At 38.4% G+C, this 22,641-nt stretch overlaps 2 protein-coding genes across 3 annotated transcripts in view; one reads left to right on the top strand and one right to left on the bottom strand.

Annotated features, from left to right (window-relative positions):
• The window catches only part of LOC137580473 (uncharacterized), a 153,787-nt gene that overhangs the window by 13,260 nt on the left and 117,886 nt on the right, over positions 1–22,641 (bottom strand). Inside the window, exons 8-12 of the mRNA XM_068294523.1 lie at positions 19,841–19,946; positions 14,542–15,240; positions 13,771–13,887; positions 2,371–2,768; positions 1,482–1,631 (exon numbers count right to left, since the gene is read on the bottom strand). Coding sequence (XP_068150624.1) covers positions 1,482–1,631; positions 2,371–2,768; positions 13,771–13,887; positions 14,542–15,240; positions 19,841–19,946 — 1,470 coding nt within the window. The remainder of the gene's footprint in view (positions 1–1,481; positions 1,632–2,370; positions 2,769–13,770; positions 13,888–14,541; positions 15,241–19,840; positions 19,947–22,641) is intronic.
• LOC137580475 (proteasome subunit beta type-7-like) lies at positions 2,691–4,414 on the top strand. Of its 2 annotated transcripts, XM_068294534.1 has the most exons (4): positions 2,730–2,790; positions 2,855–3,233; positions 3,300–3,479; positions 3,539–4,414. In XM_068294534.1, exons 2-4 carry the CDS (start codon positions 3,142–3,144, stop codon positions 4,380–4,382), a joined length of 1,116 nt encoding a protein of 371 aa, XP_068150635.1. In that variant the 5' UTR covers positions 2,730–2,790; positions 2,855–3,141; the 3' UTR covers positions 4,383–4,414. The 2 variants fall into 2 exon arrangements, with proteins under 2 accessions (XP_068150634.1, XP_068150635.1); XM_068294533.1 differs by having other exon boundaries at positions 2,691–3,233.

Genomic DNA, 22,641 nt, shown 5'->3' on the forward strand with positions numbered 1-22,641 from the left:
ATTGAAATTGCAATACAACTAAGGATAAATCAAAGACTCTAAGAAACATAAAAAATCCTTTTGCCTACATGTAAGATATTGCAGAACTATAAAAAATAGTCAAATCTTAACTCAAACGTGTAAGCACTTTTGACTTATAACAACCCATTGTCCTTTATTCTTCAAGGGCTTTTAGAAATGTCTGTCATTGAAAAAATGTAAAAAATATCCCCATTTTAATACATTTGGTGCAAGTTGGAAAGATAGCCCAATTTCAAAGCCAAAATGGTCGTACCCCCTATCGACTAAATTGAAGTTTGCAGGTTATTCTTTTGATTATTTACTTACTAAAAAAATCGATAGCCTTTCTATTAACTTTGATTTTAAAGTAATTATCCATTATATTTTATTTTATTATATTTTTAATTATTTGAAAATGTTTTTAGATTACGGTCATTAGTTGAATGATAAATTTTTATGGTGGCAGCAATGGAAAAAGTTTTATTTTGGCGCCTCTAAAAGCAGCACAATAGTCGTTTATTTTTTAAATTATTTCTAAATGATTAGTTTTAATTGGACACATGCCAAAGAATCTCGTAGCTTTTGTTGTTTTAAATAGTGGAAGTGGAGCAATGTCTATTGTACAAGTTTCTATTCTATTTTATTTATTATCTTTTGAATTAGCAGAATTGAAATGATTTATTAAAAGCAGAGCAAAATCTTGAAAGTATGTTCTAATGAAAGCATCAGAATGTAGAATATTTCAAGTAATTTCAGCCCATTAAATTGTAGAGTTTCTAGATGTAGGTGTTTCGCATAATAATAATATTCATATATGTGTAAGCTTAAACATATAATTTTCTCTTCATTTCCATGAATGCGGATCATAGTTGTGAATACTATAATTTTTAGAATCTATTTCAAACTTAAGTATGGGGTTTAATAAGTAACTATGTATGTCTTTATATATAAACATACTTAGTAGCAATTGCATCCGCACTAATCGCATCAACTCATACATATTTATGGGGGACATATTGAAATGCATTCCATGCTCTGCATATGCATTAACTCACACAGATGCACATGTCCTTGTGCGTGTGTGTGTGTGTGTGTGTGTGTGTGTGTGTGGGTATGGAATACGAACAATATTATAATTAAATCAACATTTGTTGGAATATTGACAGGATATTCTGCTGCAATTTCTCTCTAGTTGTTGCCCCACTCTGCTCTCAATCTCTTGGCATGATGTTCACACATTTGCATTTTGTTTACAGTTGGAGACTTATTTGTGTTGCTGTTGGATGTGCTAGTGTTCTTTTGTCCCCTTCCTGTTTTTTTTTTCGTTGTCTAATATCCTTAAGCCACAGTATTGCATGTTGTTTGTCAGTTGGCAGAAACACACCAGTTGGCACAACAATTTCAGTTTATAAGCAAGTTATAAGAACAAGAAAGTCTAAGGATTTATGGCCAACATCAAAAATTTCAGCATCATATCTTACCTGCCACGAGTGTAATAGGTTTTTGGTAGAAAGCTCTTTAGATTCTTGTAGGAGATGACAGAAGCAAATATCGTTGAGTTGGCCATGATGTGCAAAAGTCGCGAGGATAGTCCAATTTCCATATACAACTGATCCGAAAACAAATCCTCGCTGCAAAGAAAAGTAGTCCAGAATAAAAAATGAGAAAATTTCTTTAAATCAACTGCAAGGGAAGTCGACTGATGTCACTTAATTAGCCACAGGCAAAACAGTTTCTTGTATGCTTTTCTCTCTCTGAGGTAGGCAAGCAAAGAAAAAATTCCCAAGTTATATTTTACGAGCCATTCTTTCTTTTTGCATTATTTATATTATTTTCTTTATTTATGCTTCCACATAAAATAAATTTTCCATTAAAAATGCTAAGAGCTGCAAAGAATCCTTTCTCCTGTGAGAATGTCGAAAGTTTCGTTCAGGGCGCCGACTTTTAGATACCTACAATACCAACTGATTGCAAAAAATCTCATATAAATATGAGAAAAGTTTGAAATACTTTCGAAAAGTATGCCATTACTTAGCTGAACCAACATTCTTTGTATAACATTTCGTTAAATTTTTGTAAATAAAACAAAATCTAAACCTCAATTTACTTGTTTGCACCTCTGAGGTAAAGGGTATTCAAAATATATGTTAGTATATAAATGAAACCTTTAAATTAAGTTTACTGCTGACTCGAGGTAAGAAGGAATAAAAAATTAGCATTTGCCCTTGACGCTGGTAATTAGAAATTACGATTATCTTCTGGCAGTCATCAGAGAGGCATGGACGGAGATTTTTCTTCAGAACTCTGCGGTTTCGCTTTCATCGTGAGCTTTTAAGTGACATAAAGAAACAGATAAAATGTTCAACTCACCCGTAAATGCGTAAATTGAATGGTAAAGTTTTCACCGATGTCATATAGATACGGAGCGAGTTGAGTCGATCCAGCGATAAAGTGTCCTCGTCCACGGTTAAAATACTTGCGGATCCACTGCCAGCAGACTGCAATTTACCTGCTGCACTGCCAGCAAGGCTATTACTGCCTCCACCTGCCACTCCTGAGCCACTGACCATGTCACCTGCAGATCCTGTGCTGCTGCTGCTGCTGCCGCCGCCCTGGGCGGTCAAAGTTGTCGAACTGTCAGCGGACGATGCTGCTGCCGAGGATGTTGCCTGACTGTTACCGCCCGTCGATGTGGCCAATTGTGAGGCCGCAATTGTCTCGCGATTCAATGCCGCTGATTGCGTTAAAAGTTGCAACTTTTTAATTTGCTGAAAGGAAGCAAAGAAAAAGGTGAAAAACAACAATTCAAGCGAATGCAACATAAATGAAAAGTTAATTTTGCAATTGAATCTAGGTCACTGGTGTGGCTGAACCTTGACTTAAGTAAAACATTCTCTTACTTTAATCAATAATAAGTTAAACCAACCATAGCTTAGTAAATCCTTACAGACTAGAAATACATTTAGATGGGACGAATTTGTGTCCATTTCTTAAGAGGAGATTGAAAAGTCTCGCAAAGAAAAGTATTTATGATTGGTCACAGCTTAAAACGATATGGTTAAGACCACAAGACTCTGGGCCTGCTGGGTTGAGAGCAGCTTGCCTAGTTAAATATGTCATATACTAGGCAAAAACAAAAAAATGTTCAATAAGTTACCGACTTTAATGAACACACAGGAAAGGTCGCGCACTCAATATAATGATAGTGGATTTAATTTTGATAACTGCCTGCGGTAAGTCCAAATGGATATAGATATACCAGATAAAGAGGTATTTTTTGGCAAATTTTGGTTTTCTAGGAATCGAGCGTTGCTGCAAGATGGCTTCAAGCCACCGCAAACATATTCAAATGGCACGAGTGTGGTGGCCATTTTGTATAAACATGGTGTCATCCTTGGTGCTGACACACGAACCACAAAAGGACATGTTGTGGGGTGTGAAAACACGACCAAAATTTATCGTTTGCATGATTTTATCTAGTAAGTTAAATGTCACTTTGTATTACTCTAAACCTGTTGTCTCTCTCTCTTTCTTCTAGTGCTGGTGGTTCAGGAACTGCCCAAGATCTGCAGCAAATGGCCAATGTAGCAGGATCACAATTGGATTTGATGACTATGAACAACAATCGTCACCGTCCACGGGTTCGTTGTGCGAATAAGCTGATCAAACAGCATCTCTACTGCTTTCGATATGCGTTCAATGCCCATTTCATCGTTGCCGGCGTGGACGTTGCTGGTCCGCAATTATTTTGCACTCACAGAGATGGATCCACCGATAGCGTGCCCTATACGGTGTTGGGCTCTGGCGCCTTGGCTGCCATCTCTTTAATTGAGTCCCGTTGGCAGCCAACAATCGAAGAGCGCTTTGCCCGTGATTTGGTCTGTGATGCCGTTGCCGCTGGCATTAACAATGATCCCGGTTCGGGGGCAACCATCAGTTTGTGCATAATACGCACCAACTTCACGTGGAAGATATGCAGCCAAGTAGTGTATATAAAACGGCACCCACCACCGCGCCCTTTAGCATTGCCTTGTTTCCCACTTTCGTTTCGTATGGCCTGTTTTGAGGTAGTACATAAAAAAGTTTTTCCAATAACATCGCTTCCGTCGAGAAGAAATTTACTACAACGCAGATCTAGCCTCGATTTGTCGCTGCAGAGGGCAGTTTCGTCGGAGTCCGGGGAAGATCAACAGGACAAGGAAATTGATGGTGTTCCGACAGAAGCTGAAGAACACCAACAGGGCCATGACTTTGGTAATAGTTCGGTTGAATTGGAAGATCAGCAGGATAATATGGATCCAGAAGTCTCATTGCCTGAAGCTGAGTCAGATCAAGAAGACAACGATGTTGGGGCTCCACCCAGTAAAAGAGCTAAATTTTAAGACTAAATAAACTTGTTTATATTTTTAATTAACTATTATCAAAAGAGTTAAAAAGTTTCTAATACAAACTTTTTCTTGTTTGAATTTATTCAATAAAAAAATTTATATTTTCTTCAATATTTTTGACCTAAAGTTTACTACGCACAACTTAGAATTGTTATTGCATCTTATTGCTGAACATTGTTTGATATAGAGTAAAGAAATTTCGTATTGTAAAAACTCCAACAAAACTATCCCTTGTTTTTAAATTATGGAACTTTTTGACACCCATCGCTTGAACTGCTTTAGATTCTGGATTTTGTGTTTCTTTATTTTTCGAAAGCGGATTCTTGACTTTTTTTAATTGGTATAACAATTTACTCTCTGGGCTATATCCTTATTGAAGGGACAAAGTTTAAAAGTAATTCACTACCTAGATTGACCAAAAATGTGGCTAAGGACATAGTTTTTATCATGAATAATCCGAGTTTCATACAGACAGATTCTGACTTGGTTAAAGAGCATTTTATCCAAAAGTCTCTTGAAATTATATTATGGAGCATATTTCTTGACACAGAATTTGAAGAGGAGTTCAGCACCGCAAACTAAAACACCATCTTCATTCGTTGAATTCAAAATATGAACTCATTTTATTAACACAAGTATTGAGTTTATATAGGGAATCTTAGGCTCTAGGAGGTAACAATTGTTCTTAAAATATCTTATCCTAATGAGACTCAAACCCAAGATTTCGGGGGTTGAAAATTATTATTATTTTGGGCACGGCTTCGGCCACTTGACATCCTGCCGTTGTGATCTTTTGGGTTAGTTTAGAATTTCAAGTGTTTTTCTACAATGTGTGTGGCTGATTGTAATTCTAGTCATATGCTAGATTACTTGTTTGTGACAAAAGTACAGTTGTATTATGTTTTCTTTAGTGCATCTGATTTGGTGAAGCCGCTTCAGATGAACACGATGTTTATTCTTAAACATTCTGCAAAGGGCCGCCAAATGTGGTGTTTTGGAATTTATTTTTATAGTAGTTGTCTTACAGGTTAATTTTAATATTGTCAATAATAAGATAATTGTTGTTAAAGAAGCATGACGAGCTACATGAGAAAGGTTAACCCTAGCAAATCAATGTCATCCTTCTTATAAACTGACTTCCTATTATTTTGTATGATTTTCCAAATTGGTTTACTAATATCGCCCGATGCCTAACAATTTTTGTTTCGGGATATCTACCCACTCCTGATGTGTATTACTGTGCTGACTTCTAGCCTTTTTATATGGTGGAGACTTTAAAGACCAACTACTTTTACCTCTCGGCTTAAACCAATGTGTCCTTTGCTGGTATTTGAATTTTAAGTGGTTATTCGGATTAAATGTTGTCCCTTTTTGTAATAGAGCCTCGGACAATTTCTTACCTGATTTTATTTTGACACTATTTCTTAGATAATCATTATTTAATTTAACCATTGCCATCTGAGTGTCCTCATTTTGTACTGGCTCTGGGATATATACCTTTTCTTCCCCAGATTTTACTTTACCTCCGAACTGAGGTCCTGCCGGGGGCCATAAACTTCTTTCTTTCACTTCAGCTTTTATCTTACCTCTAAGGTGAGGTTCTGCCGGGGCCCGATAGGTTATTTCTTTCTTTGTTTCGTTGTTGAGTCTGTTTGGACTTGTGTTGTATTTATTTTCACATTTACCTTTTTTCTTCTCCCAACGCTTTTTAAAACCTGTAACATCTATTGTTGGTGCCACTACAGATATATTCATTTTTGATTTGGTGCATCCTGAGACGATCCAACCAAATTTAGTATTTTGACCTAGTAGGCCATTTATCTTTCTAACTCCCCCTTTTAAGATTTGGGTATATAAGTCTACCCCTATTATCATGTCGACCCTACCAGGTTTATTAAAGGTAGGATCAGCAAGTACGTAGGATTGCCATTTTGACATATCCACGTTTGCTATTTTTAACGGAAGAGCTTTTATTAACTTTGGCAAAACAATTGCCTCAACCTTAAGAAGATTATCCCGTGGATTCCGCGTCTTCAAATCTATTTTTACTTTATATTTTGATTTTTTTGCTTTTATTAAGGACACGCCACTTATCTCTGTATATTGTTTAATTTTACGTAATTTCAATATTTGAGCGGCTTCTTCAGATAATATAGTACTCTGAGAACCACAATCAACCAAAGCTCTTAATGTTTGAAACCCTCCATTTATTTTCTTAATTTGTATTAGGGCTGTGGCCAACAATTTTTGTTGTGCCGTTACACAGGTATTGACGCTCTCCTGATTTTCTTCATAATGGAGTAACGTATGGTGTCCTCTGCTGCAAAATGAGCAGACCATTTCATTATTGCATCTCTTGTTGCTTGAATGCTTCAAGCATCGTGTGCACAATTGTACTTTTTTTGCTATTTCCAGCCTTTCTATAGGTGTTAGCGCTTTAAACTTATAGCACTGAAGTGCGTTATGCCAGGGGGCTTTGCAGATCGGACAACTGTCTTTAAACCCCACAGCCGACGTGTTTTGTAAAGGTTTTTTCTCTTCCTTTCTCACGGCACTTAGCGAGCAATATCTTTGCTCCAAGAATTCCATGACATCCGATAGCAATTGTATTTGCCTTGTTTTTCTAATCTGACTCTCATACAACTGTAGAGTCTCTCTGTCAAATTTCCGAAGTATGTGTTGAGCGAGTATTACGTCAACTTCATCGGACAAATTTGCTTTGATTTTAATTAAGTGTATTGACTCATTAATTATGTCAATCACTCCTTTTATACTCTTTGCGGATTCATTGTTGATCATCGGTAAATCAACGATCCGATTTAATTGTTCGGAAAATACCCTCCGATTATTTTCATACCGCTTGGTTAACAGTTCCCAAGCGGCACTATAATTGTCAGCTGAACCTGACAATAGATGAGCTACCATGCTCCTTGCTTCGCCCTTTAACGCGGATTTTAAATAATTAAATTTAAGAGCAAGACTTAAATCTTCTCTTTTTTCAATTAATTCTGTAAATAACTCCACAAACAGGTCCCATTCTCTAGCCTCTCCAGCAAATGTGGGCACCTGAATCTTTGGCAACACCGGTAATTCGCCTCTCACGGTAACATTCTCACTCTTACAATTTTCTTTATTGTTCAATTTCATTTCTAACACTGATAGAGAATTCCGGACATCGAATTCTAAATCATCCATAGTATTCTTAAATCTTTCATTACTTGTCAGTACCTGGCACGCCTGAACTTTCTCCCATAAATAATTGATCTTATTAACATACACTATGCATGTCTCATTGCCTGTTGAATTGTCTAAAGTGTGTAAATCTTTGACTATTCTATCCAAATATTCCTGGAGCTGTTGGACTCTATCCATAAATATCTCCTGGTTAACCTTAGGGTTTTCATTACTGGAGGTCGCATTCCCGCGCGACTCTCCTATGCTATCATCAACTATCTCTGACATGTTTGCCTCCGCTTCAACGCACACCGACTTACTAGTGCCTGGTTTTTCTGACTCTCCTATGGCTATAATTTTGGCAACTATCGTTAATGCTTCTTCATGTATTTTATTTCTGAAATAATCATGATCTAAATTTGGAGCAGTCTCAATCAATTTTTTGTTATTAGGTATCCATTGATTCCTTATCTCTTTTACTTCCTCTACAACTTTGTTAGTTATGCTTCTAGGATCTAGTGCTTCCAACTGCCTTAACCTGGTATGTAACCCTGCCTGCTTCTCTAACACTTTTGCAGCCTTATTTGTGAACATTTTAACTTATGCGTATATTTGGATATCGATAATATTAAAATATATAGGTTGATGTAAGTACTTATGACTATTTTAATTTATATCTTATCTGATGATCCTGTTTGCTGCTGCTTGTCCGCCAATGGGTAGAGTTCGCCGTTTTATTTTTTATTGTTTCGTCGCTCAGCTGCTGTTGTCCAGGGCCTATGGGCTCAGGCGGTACCGGTGCCGGATTTCGCACCAGATTTTCTTATACTGGAACTTTTCCAGCCTCTTCTTTGCAACTATCTTGTTGCTCTACTGCTGTTGGTAGTTGCCGACTTGCAACTACATATACTGCCAGCCACTTTTTTTTTTTTTCGATATTAGGGCTTCGAATACGCCACACACGAACTTTATATTGTTCTCTTTTTTTTTTTTTACCGCCGCCGAAATTGTTGCAGTTGCTCGACTAGCCAAACTGCCTTTATATACTCGGTCGCACGCACTTTTAATTTATTAAGCAATAATATTTTGCTTTTATTTTATACTCTGTCTCTTACCACTGGTGGGGGAAAACAAGAGTTATTTATTTTGCTACCTTTAGCCGGTCTAAGCATTTACACTTGCATTAGATCTCAAACTCTTAAGGAGCTGATTGAACCTCTGAGTCTCTTACCACTGGTGGGGGAAAACTACAGAGTTCTTTCTTATTTTGCTACCTTTAGCTGGTCTTAGCATTTATACTTGCATAAGATCTCAAACTCTTAAGGAGCTGATTCATTCTCTGAGTCTCTTACCACTGGTGGGGGAAAACTACAGAGTTCCTTTTTCTCGAAGGACCAAAATGAATAGGGATTCCGGAGGAGAAGAATAACCCAATCTTCATTCGTTGAATTCAAAATATGAACTCATTTTATTAACACAAGTATTGAGTTTATATAGGGAATCTTAGGCTCTAGGAGGTAACAATTGTTCTTAAAATATCTTATCCTAATGAGACTCAAACCCAAGATTTCGGGGGTTGAAAATTATTATTATTTTGGGCACGGCTTCGGCCACTTGACATCCTGCCGTTGTGATCTTTTGGGTTAGTTTAGAATTTCAAGTGTTTTTCTACAATGTGTGTGGCTGATTGTAATTCTAGTCATATGCTAGATTACTTGTTTGTGACAAAAGTACAGTTGTATTATGTTTTCTTTAGTGCATCTGATTTGGTGAAGCCGCTTCAGATGAACACGATGTTTATTCTTAAACAGAATTTCATTGGCAGAATTAGCCAAGTGATTGTGAATTCTCTATCAGCACATTGCCAAATAAAAAGAAACACAAAACAATATGGCAAAACGAGTTGACCAAAAGTCTATCTGGCTCTGGTTTATTTTCATGTTGCCAATAAGAAATTGAGAAGCAAGAGAGACAGAAACAGAAACTACATAAAATGCAGTCAATGAACCCACATAAAAATCATAAATTGTTGCATTCTTCAGTTGGAGTGCAGTTGTCGAGCCATAAACCGAAGCCAATAAGCAGGCCCCACACGGTCCAACAACTACAACTACAACAACAACAACGACCATCGAACCATTTCAAAGTTCGATTTTTTCACAATTTGTAATGTGGAGCCCATTACTGTGGAGTCTCCACAGCATTGGCAGCGAGATGCTCTACGCGCAGCTCATCCTGCTTATCCCAGAGAGGGGGATTGGCAGGAGGCACTTTCTGCTGTCATGGCAGAATTTCCTGTGCAAATCAAAAATTACATTGGACCACGACGCAGCGAGGCAAACACATTTTCATATATACATAAATGTATGAGGCCAACTAATCGAAAACGAAAACAATTTTGAATTGGAAAAGTTTTCCGTGCAGTAAACTTTGTCGAAACAACCAAACAAAAATGAAATAAAAGAAAAAGAATAAAAATTCATTCGCATCATCAACAGCCGGACCTTTTTAAGGGATACGAAAACGTAAATGCCACGCCCCGATTTCTTTCAAAATCATTTTGAATGTGAAATGAATGAGACAGGAGAGTAGACCAAGCCAAAGAATCTTCAAAAGCATGGGAATCCCCTTCTTTTAGTGTCAATTCTTAAAATTAATAACAATTTAAGTTAAAACTAACTCTCACCTCAAAAGCAAAGAAATATTTGATTAACTTAAAATCGTTTTGTCCATATAAACTTCAATTCATTTGGTCCGAACGTGGCGAACTTTGGCTCAAATTGAATATACCCTCGGATGAAAGGGGCATTATAAAAATCTCTGCAAAACTGAACAAAACTTTTACATGTGCAAATTTCACTTGACTTTTGAACTGGCCACGTTTAGCAGTTTACCGGCAAATCGCTTGGGCGCTTCTATCTAAATGGGCGTGGCATTAAGAGATGCCCTACATCTACACATGTGTGTGTGTGAGTGTGTGTGACAGAGTGAGTTACTGAGTGAGTGTGTGGAACTTTTTTTTTGTCGATTTCAAAGTTTGTCTATGACTTAGGGTCACGTTTTTTATCTGGAGTTTTACGTTCTTGACTTTTTTGTTAAGTGATTTGTCGTGAACTGTGGAAATTTGATTTTTGAATAGCTAGATAAAATATTCTTCTACACACATTTGTTTCATTTACTTTTGAGAAAAGTTTTATATATGACTTTTCTTTTTTTGTGCCCTGTTTAAGTAACATAGTCAAAGTAGGTCAGTTAATTTTATTTGCCATTCGAATCAATACGAAACTTATGCAAATCCAAAAACTCATTCTTGTGCATACATTTTAATCAACTTTTTTGTATGTAAAACTTTTGTTCAATTGCAATTTCCACAAAAGCCACAAAATGCCAGAAAATGCATTTCCATTAAGAAAAACGAGCTCTAGGCAAATGCAGTCCAATTGCAATCAATATAATGCATATTTTTGGCGTTTGGCACATTTACGATAATTATTCATTGACATTTTGATTATATTCAGCTGTGTAAATCGATTTCATTATTCAATGCCAACTAAATTCATAGGATTTTTCCACATTTTCACTGAAAGCAACTTTTACTGCAAGTTTATTAAGTGAAAAATTTAATTTCGTTTACATTTGACTTTTGTTTTATGCAAAGAGGAAAATAGAGGGAAATTTAAATTAGAAAAAGTTAAAGTTTAATATTTAGACGTGTTTATATCGTTCTTTTATTTAGTGAATTGAAGTAACTAAACTATTCTCTTTTATTTCTTTTTTCTTACTTACAATTAGACATTCCATAACCAAATGTTTTTTTCCATCGATTTTGCCTTTTCTCCATTGACTAATTAAACGGAATTGCAGACGAAAAATTTTACGAGTAGGCAACGCCCCCATTTCCTCTACTCATTCGCCTTTCATCCGATCCCAGCAACAACCTACTCCATTAAACTTTGCCTTTAGTCAATAAAAAAAGATTGTTGAACTATTTGGGCAACTTCAGAAAACTTTTTTTCTGCGAATACCAATGCTTTTTAATCGACCCAATTATATAGCCAAGTTTTTTTTGCCAACTGCACTTTCAGCTCAGGCGAGCTAATAATAATTTAACATAAATTTTTCATTTTTTTCCCCCAACTTTGAGACGCAGACTCACATGGCGCATACTTGATATTGGAATGCCATAACTCAAGTCAAACTGAGAGAGCGAAACTAAATTAATTTATACGTATTTAAAAGTTTCGCGGCTCGTCCTTTCAGTCAGTCAACAACTATGTGCTAAGCAGACATAGTCACTTAAATGAAAGTGGAAGTGGCAAAAAAGAAAAAGGCAAACTTGTTTAATTTCCGCACGCGTTGAGATCGTAAAAGATGAATATTAAAACTGTGTAGTGAAGAGGCAAGCTTAAGAGCAGACAGCCGCTAATAGATTATGCTATGTGCTATGTGGGTGAGTGGGTGGCTAAGTTGGTTTGGCTGGGCGGGCGATGGGGTCAGGCCAAAGCAGGTCCTTGGCATTGAGACGACAGCATTCCAATTATGCTCAGCTGCTCTGAGTTCTGAGTTGTAAAGCTGGGCCATATTCAAACAGTTGCAATCAACACTCACATAAATTTGCATAACAAAATATTTCAGCAATATCCTGGCTCGGCAAGTTCGTGTTGTTACTTTTATGCCGCATTTCGCGAATACAAAATGTACCCAAGGAATAAAACATGAGTCAGTCACCCGGCATCAACACCAAAACCAACATCTCGCACTTAAAAACTTACGCGGAGTGTGAGTCGAAAGGGCATCTTTCCCTTCCTTAGCCACCGGAAAAGGAAGTGCCAGGCTTCTGACACTTTTCAGGGTGTTTCACAAAAAAAAATTACAAAAATAAAACGCAACGATATTTGAGGTGTTGAGGAAGTGGTTATTGCTTTATTGTTCTGCTTTGCAGGTGTGAGTAGGTGACTTCTCATCCACGTCCTTTTGGGTCATGCGTAAATTGTTTGAGTGACTCTCATTAGCTGCGTCTTTGGAGTTCAGTTGTGTGACCAATATGAATATAAATATTTATTGTGAAAATCCATTCACGGGGCTTGTGATATTACCACCAGCGTCACTTTGGACTCAACACATCTAAAATTTCCTTCACTAACATTAGATATTTTTAAAGGAATTGTCGTCAAGTGAAAAACAAAAAGACAATTTTAAATGTCCAATTTTCATACTGAAATCCTACAAGATCGGACCAAATTAACATAGGTATGGACGGGGAGTTTTTGGTTATAAAATGAATGAAATGAAAAACAAAAGGAAGCCTTAAGTAAGAAACTGTGAAAAGACGACATAAGATGGAATACTGGCAAATGAAGTTAAGAAAGGTTAATGGAAACATAAAAGAGGAAACGATATAATAAGATATCAGTGAAGCGGGTAATATAATAGTTAAGCATGCTAAATAAAAGCCAAAATATGAAGGAATGACTAAACAAATGTTTTTGTTTAAACAAATTGTCAATTCTTGTAAGAAATCTAAAGGTTTATCTCCTACTCAAGATGACTCAATTTCTTATAATGCTCTAAATTGTGAATGTCTGTCTACGGATTATCTTTGTGGGTAAGACTTTTTCACTCCCTATCGGACATCATCTCATTTTGGACCCAAAAACACAATCCATTCATTCAGCACTTGGCCATCTGGCCAACATTACCACTAACCACAATCAGCAAACCAGAAAATCTAAACGAGCAAAAAAAAATATTGAATGGGGAAACGGAAATCCTTAACCGCATACATATTGAAGGTATTCATTACCAGCCAACGAGAACATCAATTCTCTGGCTGGTTTTAGAAATCCCCACACGGTTCATGGGAGACAAATGTAAATTGCCGCCCAGTGACAGGCCAACTACAAGCTAAATAAAAAGAGAGAGAGAGAGAGAGAGAGAGAGGAAGGGAGAAATGGCTCCCACTTCAGTGTGTCTCTGAGTAATAAATCTTGGCGTTGGAACAGGAGGATAGAATAGAACAGAGCAGAACGGTAACCAAGCTGGCAAATATTGAATATGGCTGCAGGTTGTAAATTATGGCACCCAAACGCTTGGATGACTGCGCCTCATTCAGAGACTCTCTGTCTCTCCCCTTCTCTATCCCTGGTTACATGCATAATTTATGCGCAAGTGCAGCCAAAGTGTCTCTGGTATTGCTACTACCGCTTACCTGTTGACTGTTCAAGGATTGGGCATTCTGCATGACTTTATCCAGAATGCGCAAAATAATCTCCGCGGCCATCTCACGCTCCAGTTGGGTCCCCTTCAATTGCAAATAGGTGTCGAGCTGTGAAATAGGCAAGGAAACAACGTTCAGACAAGAGTCACAAAAAACTGCCAAAAATCCCACCAAAAGTGGGCAAAAAAATGTGAAAGGAAAACCAAAACGAGCTCTTTTAGAGCCCATTCGTTAGGCGGTGAAATTTGTGTGCGCATTAAAATGAAAAATTGTTGCTTTGCGGGCCAAACAGTAAAAAAAAAAAAATCAGAAGATGCCGGAATAGAAGAAGTAGAACTTTTCTTTGACTGTTCTTGCGTTCTTTTACCCACATATACATACATATACAATTTTTTTCTTTGCCTGGAAAATTGTGTGAAAAATAGCAAGCCGCTCGGTTCAGCTTTGCCATGAGTTTTTGCATTCATTTGCGTGTAAAAATAGTTGGCCCAGACTTTCCTGAAATACTTGTACTTTATTCTTGTGAACTTCTCAAGTGGTACCAGGTAGTTTGTAAGGCTTAGAGAAATTTTTTGTATCTCGACTGATTTGTGGTTAAGCTGAACCGGTGGGAACATCTCAAATTGAATTGGGGAATAGAAATTTATAAATTTATATATAAAGTCACACTACAGTGGGTCAAAGTCAGCGAAGATTTGGTTTACAATTGTCATTTTATGTTTGAGTGTATTGATACTAAAGTAGTTTCTTTTTATCACTCACCTCATGCAGCATATCAATTAAAAAACTGGCTTCGCCTGGTAGAAAGCTTTGCCTCCTCTGAAGGGTGTATTCAAAACATGATTTCAATATGTTTGAAGAGTTTGTTTGTTGGAAGCCAGCACTTAGGGCGCGAAAACGATTGTAGATTAGAAGCAATTCATCCCGCACACAGCCCGAAAAGTCGGGAAGCAACCAACTCGAATTGCCTGCATCACGTTGCTCGCAAATGCGACGAGAATGTCCTTCGAAACCGCGAGGACAGTCCGTTATGACTGGAGCTCCTGGGGCGCTGGTGGGCCAATGGACACCATAGCTGGACTCGGCCAGGCAGACATGAGCCGCATTCCGTTCAATGACATTAATGTAGACGCTTCTCGAGACGGGACGTACACTGTTCGACACTAGGCAGGCATATTCAGCCGATTTCTGGATATTGTTGATCTTCAGAATGCTGCCATCGGGATAGAGATCCTCCCACATGGCAGTGGCGGGATCCGATTGGAAGAGTATGCCATTCCGTGTCCAACTGTATCCCAATTGGGCGTATCGTTTGATGTCATCATTACCGGGAGAGAGGCAACGCACACGTAACGAGTCACCACGTTGAAGGGTCACACTGGCCGGATCGACTCGTAGCCGTGGCGGTGATTTGATATGAATGTGCAGAGATCGACATTGCTCCACACCCCAGTCGGTGACCTGTAAGAGAAAAAAAGATGATACAGATGAAGGCATTAAGCTATCGTTGATGGCTTCATTTGACAAAGTTTGTGTGACAACACTTGTCAGCAGAGCGGCATAATGTCATGGGCTTCCATTACTCATATCAACAACTTCAAACAACTAACTACCAGACTGGACGTGCATTGATAGCCCTTAGACCCAAACACAATATCAACAATCATCTTCTCTCTTTGACACACACACTCATTCCAGCAGGCTGTGGACATGACTCATTTGATATCCTTCTCTCTATGCATCCCTTTTATGCTATGCCAACACAACTGTTGCCAGTTGTTAGATGAGGTTTGTTCGCCCTTTGCCTTCCTCTGCTCTGCTCATCACAAATGTCGTAGGTAGATATCTAAATGCATATTTAATGGACTTGTTTGTTACATACTCGAAGTCAACCGGAGTTCATTGTGAGCTGATTGGATACGACTTTCTCTGATTGTTCAGGCGTTTGCCTACCAATTGAATTAAAGTGTCTCATTCAATTTCAATAAATACCTTTTGTGATATGTAAAACTTAGATATGGTTTTGGCAAGACTATCGAACACAATTCCATTTAATGGTGAAGATATAAAAGTCGGCAAAACTAAATTAAACTTACAATTTCATCAAGAACCAGAACTACAATAAAGGACTCTAAAATATTATTCTTGCTTGTAGCATTTAAATATTTATTGCTGAATGTTGAGATTGTGTCGGAGTTCTTCATTCTGTGATAATTACAGCAACTCTCAGCATACAGCAGTTTCAAAAGAAAAACGTCTATTCAGTGGAAATACCATTCAGGCCAAGAAACTTGACCATGAAGAACACTTTGCGGGCCATCGAAGGGCTCTTAAAGTCATCACAAATACCCAAATGCAGCAAGTAGATGGCTACTTAAAGCTTTAGTGCCATGTGGGCTTTTGAGCCATTCGAGCCAAACCTTTTGCATTTATTTCCGCGCGGTCTGTGAGCAAACGAATTGTAAACTTTTGTTGTTGCTGCCACGTAGTAGTAGTTCCTGCGGGTAAACATAGCAATGATGTGCAGGTGCACGTATGGCAGGAGAAGATGGCAAAGTCCTGGCAACAACGACACGGATGCTCGCTTTGATGATGATGGCGATGATGATGTTGACAATGACGGCACTCCTTCTGTTGCTTTGCATCGGGATGGATGCTCGACGAATTTCCGTTTCAAATTTGAAAAAAAATATATATAAGAATAGAAGAAAAGTAAATGAAGAAGAGACAAACTAACGAGCTAGGGGCGTCAAGAGGATCACACCTTGGGGTCGCTGTCTGAGTCTAGTTCCTTCGGCGCTTTGGCTCAATTGCAACCGAGCCGGAAATATATAATGTAGACATGCAGTAAGTTTTGCTCTTAAAGCACGTTTAAAGCACATTTTTGCGCCAATCATGTTAATGTTTTCGCCATGCCTGAAAGTAGGCAATGCCTCTTTACGACTCTGCATCGTCAACAAATCTTTGCCAGCCACAAAATTCAAATGGCAATTAACTCATTTAGATGCAACGTTGCCAGACTACAAAACAACCACAGGCATTTTTATGGCCAAGCGCTATTTTATTGCTTTGAATCTGGTTTTGCTAGCTAGAGCCAGGAGACAAGTCGCGTCTCATTAACAGTCGAAGTCGTTAAAGAACACATTGTACAGAATGACAGAATACTAGAAGTAAAGCTAATGCCATTTGCTTCTTCAGTATATTTTTGAGGTGATGGCAGTCCACCATTCTAGAATCTGCCATTTCCATTCTCCTTACTCTCTGTTGCTCAAAAAGAATTAATAGTCTATAAAAATTGTTCTGGCTCTGCGAACTCGCCAAGTTAATGGATTCTTTCGATAGAAATTAGAAAACCAAGTCACATTCGTAAGCGACTTTCAGGAGTAATTATATAATTTAATTATATGATGACAAATTAGAACCACTAAAAGTAATTTTTAGATCAATATCTAGAAAAGCTTTCCTGTACTAGAATCAGTAGACTGTCAAATTAAACAGACACTATTTGATCTTTCCAGCGTTTTGTTTGCTGACTTCACTTCATTTCGAATCGGATTTTAAAGCCCACAGCCGAGAAACGTGCCCTAAGGAAGTTTAAATGGATTATGAGGAATACATGAGAACAATTTAAAGCGAATTAAGTTGTACGGGGATTCGGAAAGGACTCCCAGATGACGCCATTGCTCCCTACGGCTAATGAACTAATTGCAACAAGACGTATACTTAATGTCAATAAATAAATAATAAATAAATGCACCAGGGGCATAACTTCCTAACATTCCCACGCACTCAGTCCGTCTCCATCGCCGCCTCACCGATTATGTGTGTGTTAAATTACGAACACGGCGGACACTGCGAATGAGATTGAGATGGACAAGAACATGCAGTCCCAAGTGCATAATGGGACAGGCTCTTTATTGACGTGCCAACATCCGTACAGGCTCAGAGCCTTGAGGCAAAGTTATTGAAAAGGATTTTTTCTTACTGTTTTCTGTTTTCATAGTAAACAGCTGCAAGAAGCACAAACCAACGACGGAACGAGCGAACGAAGGGGCGAACAATCGACCTTCGGGGACTGTGACTTAAACGGGTCCGCTGGGAACTGGCAAGGACTTCAGCTTTGGACCATCTCCCTCTGATTAACGTTGAGTTGTTGCAGCTGCTAAGCGTTTCGACAAGAAAGCCTTTACGGTACCTGCTGCCCCTTCCTCTTCCCCTTCCCTTTCCCCTTGCTTCGTCCTGCATGTGCCTTTGATCTGTTTGCGTCATTATGAGGACCGGAGGAGCAAAAATAATAATGAATGAGCGGCACAGAGTGTGCCAAAGGCGCAAAGCACTCGCACCAGCACCAGTTCCAGCACTGGCAATGGCAAAGAGGAGAGTGAATAAAAAAACAAAAAACAAACAGAATTGTTGGGGGAACCACCGCATAAAAAACTTAACGAAATCCCCTTGAAGTGCCTCGGACAAGGCACTGAATACAATGGCCTCCATTTGGCTGGCCGGCTGGCTGCTAGCTAGCTGACTTGGGCCAAGAAAACGCCAACAAGCAACAGCTGCTGCCCTCCCCAGATGCAGCGGGTGCTAGAGACAGGACTGAGCAATAACCAGAGTTTGCTTTTTGCGGTCTTAAAGTGTTGAAACTTATTGTTAGGAATAAAAAATTCGAAACGCAACCCTAAATGGGGAAAGATTTTGTAAGTCATCCTAGGCACATGGCATCAAAAAAAGACCAAAAGAAGAAATGAAATGAAATTTAATATAAAACAACAGAATTAGAGCAAGAAAAAAATTACAATTTCCAAGAATTATTTTTTAATTTATCTGCAAGGGCGAGCAAATCAAATTTCTTGGAATAATTGAGCAACGTTTAAAGAATTCTTTGAAAGTTATACAGACACAGGTTAAAGTTGACACTGACATATTTTAGACACATTTAATACATGTATTTACGATTAGTATATATGACCTCTCTTAATTAGCCTTAACAGAATGGGTCTCTGATTTATAACTCACTTCCTTTACGAACACATTATTGTGTAAGAAAAGGGGCAAAGTTCCCTATTTTTCTTGAGAAAAGTTTTCACTCTTCTATAGTTTGATGTTGTTGCCAGGGGAAACATAACATGTCAATATTATTACATCTCTTTCTTTTTTCACAAACCATTTACGTAATTTGTTATTACCTAAGCCATAAACCAACAAGAAAAAAAGAGCCACACAATCTTTAACGGGTTGCCAGGAAGGGGAAATGGATGAGAAGGCGACATTTTCGGTTTAATGGTCTGAAAGAAAACCCCCGTCTAACCCCTTCGAAGAATTAAATAGGAAACGGAAGACTTAACAGTCGGAAAATGTTAAAACGGCATGGATTAAAATTTAATTGGCCACCACAGAAGATGAAAAAACAAAAAACTCTATATAGGGGCATTCACACTGTGGCACGCACAAATCAGCATAACCGACTTTTAAGTTAGTATTCCACCATTACCCTGCCCAGTCGTTCTTCTTCACGTATTTTATTCGTTTTCTTTCTCACACTCCCATATTTTAATTAGTCTAATTAAAAGCCACATTATATCACAAATAAAGGACATAGCTGAGAACTCAGGACTTCGCGCAAAGCTGAACAAAGTTAAATGTAATTATAAGGCACTTTCATGAAGGATTTGCAATTTCCCTTCAACTTTGGTCTGCCGCAACCTGGACCCCAAATAGACGGAAAAATACACGAATAGATGGATGGAAGGATGGACCTGAAACGTCTCTGTAGGTCATGTGGCATGGCAATTAAACTGATTACCTACCTATTTTTCTGCCTTTCGCATTACTATTTTAAAAGTATAAGAAGATTTGATGGATCCAAAAAGAGTCTCTTTATGATTTATGTATTTACAAAGCGTTTTGAATCTAAGCCAAATTCATATCATTTATGCCAACACTAAATCTAAATCTTATTATTGGCACAGTTGGTAACAAAGAGTGACATCCTCTTGGTATCTATGGAATTTACGATCTTTGTTCCACTTGATTTAGTATCCCTTGATTTGTTTTTACGTACCTTACAACTGTAGACTCCATCATCAATCCGACTTGCTTTGGTCACACCAAGAATTGCCGTATACACATCTTTAGTTTCTGGAGGCAATACAGTTGTCCAAATTTCTCTGCAAAAAAATGGAAAAAAAGAAATATTAGAAATATGTGCCATATGATTAAATGCTCTTTTTTCTTTATTCGTGCTAATTAGCAACCACTCTCGCTCTTTGCAAGTCATTCTCGAATTGCACTTCAGCCGAATTCCCATAATGTCAGTCATGCATTAATTTTCACACCCAATACGCGCAGCCAAACAAACTAGATCGCATGCAGGTCGTGACTGCTCTCGCCCCGCCCACTTGCGGCCCGTGCCCGTTAATTGGCATACTAATGGCAGGCCACTTATCATCCCACGTCTAATGCGTCCCACAGACCCTAGAAGCCCCTGGATCCTATCTGCTCACTGTTTATCTGCACGTCCGTATATGCTCATATGAAGAGAAATCATTGCTAATGTGAAAACAATCGCGGATGTTGCGGTTCGAAGTCAATTAGTGGGGAGCATGCTTCATTTTCAAATGTACCTCGAAATAATATCGATGTCTAGTTTAGTCAGCCAGAAGCAGACACACAGCCACATCGAGAGCAAAAACTGTTAATAGTTTTTGGTTTCGCGAATAGATGGGTCGTGGATGGTTCACTGAATAGCTGGAACAGATTTCACAGACAGAGAACTATGTTTCTAATTTATGTGGCTTATCAATATTTGATTTACGAAAGTGCTCAGGGTACAGAAAGAGAGCGAGACGCACGGTCAAGGACTCTACCCCAAATCAAGCCATTCTCATGGATTTAGTGGCAAGGAACATTTTAATGATCATACTTAGCTTTCATATTGAATGAATTTATCTAGATTTGTCTAGTTTTCTTTATTTAATTGCATACTTTGAAGGGCCAATTTCCATTGCGACGACTCATACGTATGTGATAACATCTTCACCAATCTGCTAGCTCGCATTCTCTCCACTTTCCCCACCGGATTGGATAATTACGAATATAAATTCAACTCTTCAGCTTTGCACAAAACTTTTTGCCAAACTATGTATTTGAAAATGTGCTAAGCCTATTAAGCTTTCTGCTTTGCATTTTGAATCCTCTGGAGGACACACCTTAATCATGAGAGAGCCGAGAACTGAAGCAGCTAAGTGAAAGGAAAAAGACCACAAGCCAAAAAAACGAAATTCCTTCCAACTGGCAACAACTTAAGTGCTGTTTGAGGTTTTCGTGGCGAACAAACAGGCACAGCAACAGGCACAGCTTACACCCATCTCGCCCAATCTTCCTCACCGCTCGATGAGTGCATTTCACTAATAACTTTTACGCATGGATAGCGCTGACGTCACAAGTGCCCGAAAAGCCGTATAAAGCGAAAGTGCAGTAAAAGCTACGGGTTGCGGGCAGCCGGCAGGAGGTAGGGGGCATCGGGGCATTGTAAACCACTAGAATCTAGAGCCTTCACCACTCCAAAAAGCTCTGGCCTCAAGCTATTTACGGGTGTAATAGTTAAAAATGCGTTTCAAATGGCCAACAAGGAAAATAAGTGAGTATGGAGGGGTACCTGAAGGGATCCCACAGGGTTGCTATGTATATTTTTCCTGTTCATACAAAGCACTTAACCTACAATTTTACTAATGGTCCATGGCACACGATTCTACCTGGTGATGGTACATCCACACAAACACACACATACTACTACCAATGGACACTTGGGCACTGGCACTGACCATCCGCTGTGCACCTTCAAAATCAATTAAATGCCAACGGAAGTAATAACATTCCATGCAGGAAGTGCGTAATGGCAGGCAACGCAACATCAGCCAACCACAAAAACACAGCAAAAGCAAAGTTCTGCCCATCTGCAGCACGCTAGATCAGGGCCACAACCAGAACGAAAACCCAACAACATCATCCACAATCACAATGAGGCACAGGAAACTGCTTGCCTAATACAATTACAACAATTAAACGGCTCCGAATGGTCCATATCCATGGGCCTTGTCCGTGCGATGGAGCAGGGAACAAACGGCCAGCAAACTCTTTGATTGTGAATGTCCGTAATACGCTTTCGTTCACATGATGTGAACTTCAGTGTTTTTCTTTTTGGAGTTGTTGCTTAGCTGCGGTCAACAAAACGCATTTCCAACTTTCCAACACCAATGCGGAAGGCAAAAAGGGGGCCAGCAAAGAGCATTTGTGCAGGACACGCTGAATCTGTGTGTATGTATGTAAGTGTGTGGGAGTATATTGTAGTTACAGCTTCCTTTCTTGCCAGGATTATTTCAAAGAAGAACTCTTGCATTGATTTTTGACCAAAGAAAAGTATTGTATTTCATCTCCCAGGATGGTATTGTGAATGAAACGGGCAATCTTCTGATTTAATTCTTTATGTCAATCTTTGGTTAGTATCATAATAGAAATATAAAAGATAATGCATATAGTTTGGATCATTCTATTTACAGTGAGCAAGCCCTTTGGGAACTTCTATTTACAAATTTTGGAAAAGGAATACTTATATGTTGATCGAATAAAACTAAGTCATATTGTCTTCAGAAAAGTATATATTTGAGTGGATAATAAATTAATCTCTTAGTTGTAAGTTGGAGTAAGGTTTGCCTGTGAAATCCTCTACTGTGATTGAAAAATAGTGAACCATAACTATAAACACAAAGTCAGTATCAATACCAGAAAAAATGAACATATGAGGCTAGTGATGAAAAATTAGTTGTGAGGCCACATAAATATGCATATCATCATGCGTATGTT

This window comes from Drosophila tropicalis, unplaced genomic scaffold (assembly GCF_018151085.1).
Source record: "Drosophila tropicalis isolate 14030-0801.00 unplaced genomic scaffold, ASM1815108v1 contig_845, whole genome shotgun sequence".
Lineage (NCBI taxonomy): Eukaryota > Metazoa > Arthropoda > Insecta > Diptera > Drosophilidae > Drosophila > Drosophila tropicalis.